Source organism: Amblyraja radiata, chromosome 4 (genome assembly GCF_010909765.2).
Source record: "Amblyraja radiata isolate CabotCenter1 chromosome 4, sAmbRad1.1.pri, whole genome shotgun sequence".
NCBI classification, from domain to species: domain Eukaryota; kingdom Metazoa; phylum Chordata; class Chondrichthyes; order Rajiformes; family Rajidae; genus Amblyraja; species Amblyraja radiata.
The window spans coordinates 12,082,339-12,094,692 of record NC_045959.1 but is presented as its reverse complement, the minus strand read 5'-3'; the positions used below and the strand labels follow the sequence as shown (position 1 = coordinate 12,094,692).

General features: G+C 42.5%; 1 protein-coding gene across 2 annotated transcripts in view; it reads left to right on the top strand.

Annotated features, from left to right (window-relative positions):
• azin1 (antizyme inhibitor 1) overlaps positions 1-12,083 on the top strand; it is a 62,490-nt gene extending 50,407 nt beyond the window's left edge. The window contains exons 7-12 of one of the 2 annotated variants that reach the window (XM_033018982.1): positions 5,755-5,836; positions 6,410-6,490; positions 9,442-9,607; positions 10,565-10,677; positions 11,039-11,250; positions 11,393-12,083. In XM_033018982.1, the coding sequence (XP_032874873.1) occupies positions 5,755-5,836; positions 6,410-6,490; positions 9,442-9,607; positions 10,565-10,677; positions 11,039-11,250; positions 11,393-11,519 (781 nt within the window). In that variant the 3' untranslated portion in view covers positions 11,520-12,083. The remainder of the gene's footprint in view (positions 1-5,754; positions 5,837-6,409; positions 6,491-9,441; positions 9,608-10,564; positions 10,678-11,038; positions 11,251-11,392) is intronic. The other variant, XM_033018983.1, reaches the window with a different exon arrangement.
• Positions 12,084-12,354: the final 271 nt, after the last annotated feature.

Here is a 12,354-nt window from a genome sequence, read left to right as displayed (position 1 = left end):
CCTCGTCCAAATCATTAATATATATTGTAAATAGCTGGGGTCCCAGCACTGAGCCTTGCGATACCCCACTAGTCACTGCCTGCCATTGTGAAAAGGACCCGTTTACTCCTACTCTTTGCTTCCTGTCTGCCAGCCAGTTCTCTATCCACATCAATACTGAACCCCCAATACCGTGTGCTTTAAGTTTGTATACTAATCTCTTATGTGGGACCTTGTCGAAAGCCTTTTGAAAGTCCAGATATAACACATCCACTGGTTCTCCCTTATCCACTCCACTAGTTACATCCTCGAAAAATTCTATAAGATTCGTCAGACATGATTTACCTTCCATAAATCCATGCTGACTTTGCCCTATGATTTCACCACTTTCCAAATGTGCTGCTATCACATCTTTAATAACGGACTCTATAACAGTTTCCCCACTACCGATGTTAGACTAACTGGTCTGTAATTCCCCGTTTTCTCTCTCCCTCTCTTTAGAAAGTGGGGTTACATTAGCTACCCTCTAATCCTCAGGAACTACTCCAGAATCTAAAGAGTTTTGAAAAATTATCACTAATGCATCCACTATTTCTGCGGCCACTTCCTTAAGTACTCTGGGATGCAGCCTATCTGCCCCTGGGGATTTATCGGCCTTTAATCCATTCAATTTACCTAACACCACTTCCCGGCTAACCTGGATTTCACTCAGTTCCTCCATCTCATTTGACCCCCGGTCCCCTGCTATTTCCGGCAGATTATTTATGTCTTCCTTAGAGAAGACAGAACCAAAGTAGTTATTCAATTGGTCTGCCATGTCTTTGTTCCCCATGATCAATTCACCTGTTTCTGACTGCAAGGGACCTACATTTCACCTCCTCCCCTATCCTTCCTCCCTCTCTCCCCTCTCCTCTCTACCAAAGATCCTATACACGATCGTCTGCCCCCCGGCCTGGCTTTGTCACGCTGGTGGAAGCCACGATCGACTGGTCCCCCTGAGCTGCTTTTCACCGCCCTCAGATTGCTCCGAGCCTCACGCTCGGGCTGCTGCCCCTTTCCTCCCTCTCTCTCTCTCTCTCTCTCCCCCCCCTCTCTCTTCCTCCCCTCCCTCTCTCTCACCCTTCCTCTCCCCTAAACCCCCTTCCCCCTCCACCGCTCCCCTCCACCCCCTTTCCTACCACCTCTCCCCTTCCCACTCCTTCCCCCCCCATCTCAGCCCCCCTCTCTCTCTTCCCCTCCTCCGATCTCTCTCTCATATCTTCACCCACTCTCCCTCTCCTCCTCCCCTCCACCCCCCCTCTCCCTCTGTCCTGCCCTTCTGTTTCTGCCTCGCTCTGGCTCTCCCTATTCTCTCTCTGCCCTCACTCTCTACCCCCCCCCCCCCCCCCCCCCCTCTCTAGACGCGCCTGCGAGTTGGGGGCTATGCGTCAGTGAATAGGGCGGTTATGGGGTAAACGGAGCAAATTAATAATATTATTAATATCAAGGGGGTAGTTAGTGTGTGTGATGCCGCCCCCCCCCCTCCCTATTCTCTCTCTGCCCACACAAACACGCGTTGGGGGAACAGACCCAACGGGTCTGCACTTGGTCTAGTATAATTTAAAACTGTGTGTGTGTGTCATTTCGCTTGTGAAACGCATCTCCTCGAAAACCAGACGCCGAAAAGGGGCATTTTTACATATTTCAGTAGATATTTTCCTTGTGATTTTAGAAATCCACTCCTCTGTAAATTTGGACAATTATTTCCCAGACTTTTTTAATTAAAATTGTTGACCAATCTGACCTTTTTTAAATCTTACCGCTGCCCAGGTGCTGATGTCACAATAACGGGGAACTTTTTACATATTTCAGTAGATATTTACCTTATGATTTTAGAAATGCACTCCTCTGTAAATTTGGTCATTTATTTCCCGAGATATTTACTAAAATTCATCACCAAACTGACGTTCTTTTTAAAAATAGTCTCTGGCCAGCTGCTGATGTCCCAATGCCTTTGCTGCTCGCGACCAGCTGCGCAGATTTTCAATGCGCAGCCAGTTACGCTCCCCGCTCCCTTCCTTCTCTTCCCCCCCCCTCTTTCCCCACGACCACACCCCCCTCCCCCTCCCCCCGCCCCGTTCTTCAAAAGGTGCAGAAAGAACGAGAAAGTTCTGCAGATAGCGAGGTCACAAGCGCTCACGCGCTGAAGAACTTTCTCTCTCCCCGCGGCCGGTGAAGCCACGCCACTCCCCAGCGCGCTCACTCCAGCTGCGGGTTTCCAGTCAGGCCGGTTCTCTCTCCGCTTTTCGCAGCCCACTAACTCGCCCGGCTCCCCTCCACCTCCCCCCCCCCCCCCCCCCCCCTCCTCTTCTCACCCCCTCTCCTCCCTCCCTCTCTCCCCTCTATCTACCCTCACGGGACGACCACCTCTCCGTCTCCCCAGCCCGATCGTCTCACGCTGGTGGGTGGGCTTCCCCTCGCGTAAGCCATGATTGGCCGGTCCCCCGCCTCTTTCCCCATTCCTGTCTCCCCCATTCCTGTCTCCCCCACTCCTCTCTCACCCCCCTCCTCTCTCTCCCCCCTCCTCACTCTCCCTCCTCCTCACTCTCCCTCCTCACTCTCCCCCCTCCTCGCTCTCCCCCCTCCTCGCTCTCCCCCCTCCTCGCTCGCCCCCCTCCTCGCTCGCCTCCCTCCTCGCTCGCCCCCTCCTCGCTCGCCCCCCCTCCACGCTCGCCCCCCCTCCTCGCTCGCCCCCCTCTCCTCGCTCGCCCCCCCTCCTCGCTCGCCCCCCCTCCTCGCTCGCCCCCCCTCCTCGCTCGCCCCCCTCCTCGCTCGCCCCCCTCCTCACTCGCCCCCTCCTCCCCTGTGTGTGTGGAGGGTGGTTCGTGTGTGTGTGACGCTGCAGCCCCCCCACCTCCCCCTGCAACCGCGCGTTGACGGGACAGGACCCAACGGGTCCCCCCTGGTCTAGTGTATTTATAAAATCTTTTGGGATTTTCCTTAATGCTACCCACCAGAGCTATCTCCTGGCCCCTTTTTGCCCCTCTGATCTCCTTTTTCAGTTCCTGAAACTCCTCCAGGGATGCACTTGATCTCAGTTGCCTATACCTGTCCCAATGCATCTTCTTGTTTTTGACCAACCGTTGCAAGTTATTTATCCAGTGCCAAGAGTATGAATGTTCTAAGTGTACAGAGTGGGGAAGGGAATGAATGGATACATTTGTGCAGAGCTATGTTATGCAGTTTTCAATTTGGAAGGTTTTGCTTTTCCTCGAATTGAAACTGCATCATTAGTATAAAAATGTATTATTTCCCCCTTTTCGGTCTGATCATCCTTGCCATTTAAAAAAAAGTTAAAGCATGATTTTGGAAATGAGAGTTCAAAGATAGCAATGTAGCTGAGACTGGGATATACTAAATAATTGTTCTAAGGAGTGGGTGGGGGAAGGGGGGGAGAGGAGGAGGGGCATAGCTCATGTGTTTACTTGGTGCCTGGTACAGAAGTGTCATTGAAAATTGTGGTTTTGATGTGATAAATGGCATTTAAAAACATTCTTGTTTTGGTAACATAGGGTAAAATGATTGTGTTTGGAGAAAGAAAAGTCTTGGCTTAACAATGAGAATATTTTTTTTTTAATTGGTGAACACCTGAAAATACATTCAAATTAAATTTCCTCATGCAGCTTGAGTTATAACATTGCAATAATAGAGATTTGCACATCATCCTTGTTATTCACACTTTAAATAATTGTAGATAGACACTAAATGGGGCAGGCAGCATCTCTGGAGAGAAGGAATGGGTACGTTTCGGGTTGAGGAGTGAAGAAGGGCCTATCTTCAGTATTTTGTTTATCTTCAGTTTAAACCAGCATCTGCAGTTCCTTCCTACACTTTAGATAATTGTATTTGATGTTTTGTACTGGCATGCTGTAAGATGTCAATAATTGTGATTATGGGCCGATGTATGGCGTTGATAGTTGGTAGGAATTCTGTCTAGGATCACCAGTGATCTGGAATATAGCCAGTTTGCAGCGAGCCAAGATCTATAATGTTAATATTCTGCAGATTATGTGCTTAGGATGAAACTTGGACTGAAGCTGAAGGAGTGACCACTGTACGTTATTGCAGTCTTACTGCAAGTGGCATTGGTGATGGATAGCTTCCTTATTTTTGTTATCCACATGGAGTCTAGTATTGGTGTTATTTGTTTTTTTTATTGTAATATGTGCCACAATACCATGACAAACTTAGTTGCTATCCAATCAATTCATACATTAAGTGCAATCAAACAATACACCAGTCAAAATCTAATGGAAAGAGAAAAAGGTCAGTGCAGAATTTTGTGCTATGACATTATAGCATTACAGTTTGGAAGAGAGTGCAGATTAACAAAGTACAAAGGTGGCAATGAGGTAGGTTGGAAAATAGAGACTACTATCTTAATTTACAACCCAGCAGTATGAATATTGATTTCTCCAACTTCAAGTAACCCTTCCTGTCCCCCCTCCTACCCTAATACTCGACGTTTCACTGTCCTCCTGATTAGTTTTACTGTTTGTATGCCTTGTTGTCAACTTCCCCTCAGCCATAATTAAACCATTGTACATTTCCTTTGATCTGTCCTTTCCACACCTTCGTACCCTCCATATCTCTTCTCTCTCCCCTGATTGTGTCTGAAGAAGGGTCTCAAACCGAAACGCCGTCCATTCCTTCTCTCCAGAGATGCTGCCTGTCCCACTGAGTTACTCCAGCATTTTGTGTCTATCTTTGGTGTAAACCAGCATCTGCAGTTCCTTCCTACACATTTTGTCTGAATCTGGCGGTACATGCTTTTAAGCTTTTGTACCTTTTGTCGGATGGGAGAGGGGAGAAGGAGGAATGATTGGTGTAACCTAGATTACTTTCAAGGCTACTTTCCCAAGGCAGTGTAAAGTGTAGATGGAGTCGATTGGGACATGGGGAGACTATTTTGAGCTGCTTCCACAACTGCAATTTCTTATAGTTTTGTTCAGAGCTATTCTCAAACTGAACTGTCATGCATCCCGACATGTGGTACATCTGTGGAAGTTGGAAAGAGTTATAGGAGACATGGCAAAATGCCTTCTTGGCTGTGCCTTCAATGTGGTTGGTCCAGGACAAATTGTGGGTGATATTAAAAAAGTTGAAGCCCTCAACTATCTCTACCAGCACCGTTGATCCTGACTGGGATGAGTAAACCACCTCATATCAGGTCAATAACTAGTTCCTTCGTCTTGTTGACATTGAGGGAGTGGTTGTCTTGATCTCTTACTCAGCTCTTTTTACCTTCTTGTACTACATTGCGTCATTGTTTGAGATCTGGCCCACTACGGTGGTTCATCTGCAAACTTTTAAATGGAGTTAGAGCAGAATTTGGCTGCATAGTCGTATGTGTAGTGGGACTATAGTGAGGAGCTGAGGTCGTATATTTGCGAAACACCTGTATTGAGAATTATCATAAGGATGTTTTCATAATGACCCTTTGTCATTACTGGGAAAGCGTGAAAACAAGTTTTTAGTTGCAGAGGATAGGAGACGAGCGGATAGGACAGTGGTGATATCTGTAAAGAGAGTTCAAGTTAACCAGGGCACTTTAATAATTTAGCGTGTTTAATTTTATTAAAAGTATTATATATATATTTAGGCTAAAAAATATCTAGGTATCTAGATGAGATATCTAGCTTATTCACTGTAATATCTAATTGAAGACAGGCTTGCAAAAATGAGTGAATAATTAGAACAATGTCAGTAAATTCAATCTTTTTTAATTTTCAACAGGTTTTATGTTTCGAGTTCAAACAGCAATATAGAGACTTATCTGCATGCATTAGCTGATGCTCGATGTGTCTTTGATATGGCTGTAAGTATCCTGTTTAATTGTACATTTTGTTGACATAAGCTATCTTGACAATATACAATTTGAAGTATGCTGTTCACAGTGCAGAATTTAAACAGTAGAGGGTGCTGCTCAATAAATGATTGCCATTGCATTACAAAATATGGTCATTGTAAATTGATGCCTTATGGGTCATCTATTTGGCTTTCAACGTATATATATCAATTCAATATATCAAAAATTGAATCCAATTTGATACAAAACATTAAAATATAGTGACCATGGTACATGTGATGTATTATTCCTGCTTCTCTGCTCTGAAGAGTGTGATGTATGATTCCTGCTTCTCTGCTCTGAAGAGTCAGATTGGAACATATTTCCAGGTTATGACCATTGGAACTGCCGAACAATTCAACTTATCCTTGCCTTTAGGTTTAGTTTGTATTGATTTTGTTCAAATTTTTAAGGTAATCCACTGTGATTTTATATTTGTATTTTATATTTTCATATCATTTTCAAGAAAATACAATTTACAAATTAATATTGTTTTAAAGGGAAATTGATTAACTTCCTGATTCCTCATATTTTCTGTTACAGAAAGAGCTTGGTTTTGACATGAATCTGCTGGACATTGGAGGTGGGTTTTCTGGAACAGATGGTGAATTGCAGCTTGAAAAGGTATGGAGGATCTTTGTTTTAACATTCCAAATTTGGGATAAAATGTCCTGCGTGTATAATGTTATATAATAGCAAAAATTTCCTGCATGTATAATGTTATATAATATCAAACCTTGCATGTAAAATGAATTGTAATAATTTCATGATGCGCAAATAATAGCGATAGGTTTGTTCTTAAAGTTTATTTATCAAAGCAAAAGATGAACGCGATCCCCTGCTTCATACGGGATCTGCCAACCATCACCACATTTACAAAACAACTCAAAAAATGGTTACTGGAATATCAAACCTGTATTCATAATCTACCGTAATATAATCATCTGGCAGTCTTTTATTGTTTCTTTTTAACTTTATTGTCTGTTTTGTTATGTTTTTTGTTTGTCTTTTGTTTTGTTTTGATTCTTTTCTTATGGATTGAATGTGTTGTGATGTGTTAACCTGGTTTACCAGAGGGACTACAGATGGAAATTAGCCTATAGCTATAATCTTGCGTATTGCATGCAAATGTTTATAAATATGCACTGTCCTTAATAAAAACATCTTTTAAAAAAAAAGCGTACAAATTAGCCAGAAAAAGCAGCCTACCAGAGGACTGGGAGAAATTCAGCGGCCAGCAGAGGAGGACAAAGGGCTTAATTAGGAAAGGGAAAATAGATTATGAAAGAAAACTGGCAGGAAACATAAAAACTGACTGCAAAAGTTTTTATAGATATGTGAAGAGAAAGAGATTAGTTAAAACAAATGTAGTTCCCTTGCAGTCAGAAACGGGTGAATTGATCATGGGGAACAAGGACACGGTGGACCAATTGAATAACTACTTTGGTTCCGTCTTCACTAAGGAAGACATAAATAATCTGCCGGAAATAGCAGGGGACCGCGGGTCAAATGAGATGGAGGAACTGAGTGAAATCCAGATTAGCCGGGAAGTGGTGTTAGGTAAATTGAATGGATTAAAGGCCGATAAATCCCCAGGGCCAGATTACTTAAGGAAGTAGCATCCCAGAGTACTTAAGGAAGTAGCTCCAGAAATAGTGGATGCATTAGTAATAATTTTTCAAAACTCTTTAGATTCTGGAGTAGTTCCTGAGGATTGGAGGGTAGCTAATGTAACCCCGCTTTTTAAAAAGGGAGGGAGAGAGAAAACAGGGAATTACAGACCAGTTAGTCTAACATCGGTAGTGGGGAAACTGCTAGAGTCAGTTATTAAAGATGGGATAGCAACACATTTGGAAAGTGGTGAAATCATTGGACAAAGTCAACATGGATTTACGAAAGGTAAATCATGTCTGACGAATCTTATAGAATTTTTCGAGGATGTAACTAGTAGAGTGGATAGGGGAGAACCAGTGGATGTGTTATACAGGTGCACAACCTTTTATACGAAAGCCTTGGGACCAGACACTTCTCGGATTTCGGAATTTTTCGGATTTCCGAATGGAAGATTTTTAGCGTAGATTAGGTAGGTAGCGCGGGCGGCTTGAAAAGTCTGGAGCGGCTGCCTCCTTCCCGGAGACCGGGGAATCATTGTAAATCATTGCTTAAATGTTAGTCAGTTTGTTTGGAGGGATTTTATGTGGTGGGGGGGGGGGGTGAAGGGGGAAACTTTAATTCTTAGTCCCCTACCTGGTCGGAGAGGCGGCGAGCGGGCAATGCCTTACCGGGTCGCCGTGCAGTAAGCTCCGGAGCGCTGTGGCCGCCGACTCCCAACATCGCGGAGCTGGGGCTGCGGGCGGCGCCGGTTGTAGCTCCGACCCCGCCAACTCTACCCCTGGCTGCGCGGCGCTCCAAATCCAGCACCGCCCGCGGCCGGACGCCCGCAGCCCCAGCTCCTCGATGTTGGGAGTCGGCGGCCACAGCGCTCCGGAGCTTACTGCACGGTGACCCGGTAAGGCATTGCCCGCTCCCCGCCTCTCCGACCAGGTAGGGGACTAAGAATTAAAGTTTCCCCCTTCACCCCCCCCCCTCACATAAAAGCCCTCCAAACTAACTGACTAACATTTAAGCAATGATTTACAGATGTTTAAGTGTCTCCCCGGAGAAGGCAGCCGCTACAGTAGTACAGACCTGGGTTGACCGTGGGTCGTTTCGGGTCAAGTTTGGCGCCAAACGCGAGCTTTGGTGTGCAGACGACATCCTGGAAAAAATGTCCGGTTTTCGGGGCTTTTCGGTTTCCGGAACTCCGGATAAAAGGTTGTGCACCTGTATCTGGACTTTCAGAAGGCTTTCGACAAGGTCCCACGTAAGAGATTAGTATACAAACTTAAAACACACGGTATTGGGGGTTCAGTATTGATGTGGATAGAGAACTGGTTGGCAAACAGGAAGCAAAGAGTAGGAGTAAACGGGTCCTTTTCAGGATGGCAGGCAGTGAGGAAGGACATTATTGCCATAGAGGGAGTGCAGAAAAGGTTCACCAGACTGATTCCTGGGATGTCAGGACTTTCATATGAAGAAAGACTGGATAGACTCGGCTTGTACTCGCTAGAATTTAGGTGATTGAGGGGGGATTTTATAGAAACTTACAAAATTCTTAAGGGGTTGGACAGGCTAGATGCAGGAAGATTGTTCCCGATGTTGGGGAAGTCCAGGACAAGGGGTCACAGCTTAAGGATAGAGGGGAAATCCTTTAGGACCGAGATGAGAAAAACATTTTTCACACAGAGAGTGGTGAATCTCTGGAACTCTCTGCCACAGAGCGTAGTTGAGTTCATTGGCTATATTTAAGAGGGAGTTAGATGTGGCCCTTGTGGCTAAAGGGATCAGGGGGTATGGAGAGAAGGTACGGGATACTGAGTTGGATGATCATATCGAAGGGCCGAATGGCCTACTCCTGCACCTATTTTCTATGTTTCTATGTAATGACTATTTTTAGAGCATTATTAAACAAGCCTACGTATTAATATAATTTGCAAGTGATTGTGTTTTCATTATTTATTTTTCTCCATTGATAGTTTTTTGATGCCATTACTCCACTCCTTGAGATTTACTTTCCCTCCGAAAATGGTATTAAAATTATTGCTGAACCCGGTAGCTACTATGTGAATTCGGCATTCACTCTAGCAGTTAACATAGTAGCCAAGAAGACCCTTGCAAGAGATTCACAGGATGAGTCGGAAGGTAATCACAAGTATTTCCACTGGCTGTCATTGTTAGTTGAACAATATGCAATTTGCTCCATTTATTAATTCAAACGATAATTATACAACATATTCTGAAGTTGTCTGTAATGCTATCCCAGTGGTTGACACCAGTGTCTAATAATTAGTTTATTTTATATATGTTTTTGGTTTGATATGTTAGAAAAAGCTAAGCACCCAACCTTGTTTAACATAAAATATAGATTGAATGCAGCATTAGGTTTTGAGTAGAATTCAATTTTTCATCAAAAGTGTACATTTATTATCAACCTAAATGTATACTCTTGTCTTCAATAATTCACTCCCAGTTACACCACTGCCTGTATTTTCAGTCCGTTGAAGGTTCTCAAAAAGAGGATTCGCATTTTTAAATGCAGATTTTTGACACTCAAGGGAGCACATTGAACCCATTTTAAAAACTTCAAAAGATTTAAGGAGGCCAATCACCTAATTTAACCCCAGTTTCTTAATTCTACGATTAAGACTACAATTTCTTAAATGCCTTTACTGATCTCAAATGATTTATGCCCCATTCACCGCCAAAAAGATAGTCCCTGGCATTCATCAGTCTGAAAGAAGTCCTTCCTGGCCTCATCCTGTTTTTTCCCCCTCTCTCATTGTGTATTTGTGGTTTTTGAAGTAAGGCTCAGAGTTAACACTTTTTGAATTCACGCACTATTTGTGTTTTCTGTAACAATTCTTCTTAATACTCTTTAAGTCCTGAAAACATTTTCTAAACTTTCCTTTTAAACCTTATCCTTTGTAAAGTTACAAACTATTCGACAGTCATCCTGTCAATCTGGATTGAATTTGACTTCTTTGGAAAGATAGTGTTCAAATCTATTGACCTACAGTCTTCAGTGACGGTTTTATTATACTAAACATGAATTAATAAAATTGACTGCAGAATATTAATCATAATTTCTTCATCCCTTAGTTTCGTCCATGAATGATGAACCATTCTTCATGTATTACATCAGTGATGGTGTTTATGGCTCTTTTGTTAACAATCTGTACGGAACTGTGAATGCTATTCCAATTCTTCACAAGGTGGGTTAATGATTTTATGATGAAAATCAGTTTAAAAAAAAAATATTTTGTAAAATACAGTGAAACATTTACATTAAATATAAACATAAGTATAAAATATAAGTACGGGTAGCTATAATATAAATTGTGAACTTGAAGCAGGTTGATATAATGAGAGTACTGGCAGCCTCGGAATGCAAGACCTCTATGAAGTAAAAATACTGGAAGGCTGCTATTCATTTAGTACACTCATTTAGCACACATACAAGATTATTTTTGCAGATACTCTTGGTTTAAGTTATGTCAAGCATGCTTTCTGGATAAATATGGGATAATTCATTGTAGCTGAAAAATCATTCTGATATACCCTTTTCTCTAATAGAAACCTATTTCAGGAGAGCCAGTATTTGCCAGTAGCCTGTGGGGACCATCCTGTGATGGGCTTGATCAGGTTGTGGAGCATTGTCTTCTACCAGAATTAAGTGTCGGTGATTGGGTCATCTTTGAAAACATGGGAGCATACACATTAAAGCAGTCTACTTTTAATGAGTTCCAGAAGTTGCCCATTTACTGTGTGATGTCAACAAGCGATTGGTGAGTAACTCAAAATAGACTTGTTAAATTATCATAAAGATAAGCCACAGCATTAATAACTAATCACCATGCTGAAATTCAGCAGATAAGTGTACTTTTTTTTTTAACATGTTCATCTTTGATGGATTTTCTCTTGTCTCAGGTGTTGGATGCAGGAAGTTGGTTTAACCTTGGAAACATCTGTGAAGAACTCGTGTGTGCCTTCTTGTTTTCAGTTCAGCCGGGAAGGTGGTTTTCCAGCTACTAGTTTGTCTGGCATCAGTGTTTAAGTTATGGAATTGCAGTTCTGTTCAGTCGCATGTCTGGTTGACATTCCAACATGGAAGGAAACCAGTGGAACAAGCCTGCTTTCTTAATTTTTGTTAAAATTTTAACTTGAACACTTGAAATAGTTAATCGGGACCAGGCAGAAATTGGCTAGAATAACTACAAGTGGTCATGTGGAAAAAATTAACATTTTAACCATCTGAAATGAAGCCTGTGAGTTGATGTAACTTTTTACTTTCTCCCCCCCTCCCTCTCCCTCCCCCCCACAAACCAACAATAAAATATGCAACAAAATGGATGACTTGGAAGAGGTGGAAACCTTTCACAGGGTTCCCTGCTTAAACAGTTTACATATTCACATTTTTTATACAGATATTCTTGTTATAGATGTCTTGAGGTTTTCATTTACCCATTTAACAGAATAACCTGAAAGATTTGATGTGTAAAATGTTTAGGATGTGTATAATATGTGCTTCATTCTGTAGTTTAATAAATGTAAAATTGCAGCAAACTTTATATGATCTATTGTCCCTGTTATTGATTTCCAATAAAATTATATAGCTTCATTTTGGCTCTTTGTTAATTGAGCAAAATATACCAAGACTTGTTAAAGAACAAAAATCTGCAAATCTACTGCTCATTTTAAATTATTGCCGTACAAAACATTATCTGAAAGGCCATGCTAACTGAAAACTTAAGGTCCTCTTATGATTATTCTTGTTGATTGAATTGGATAAATGTAAAACAACTACAAAAATCAGATAAGAATCCAAGCTGGCCTACATGTTCTGCTCATGGTATTTTTAAACGCGTACACTTGCATTGATAAAACATCTT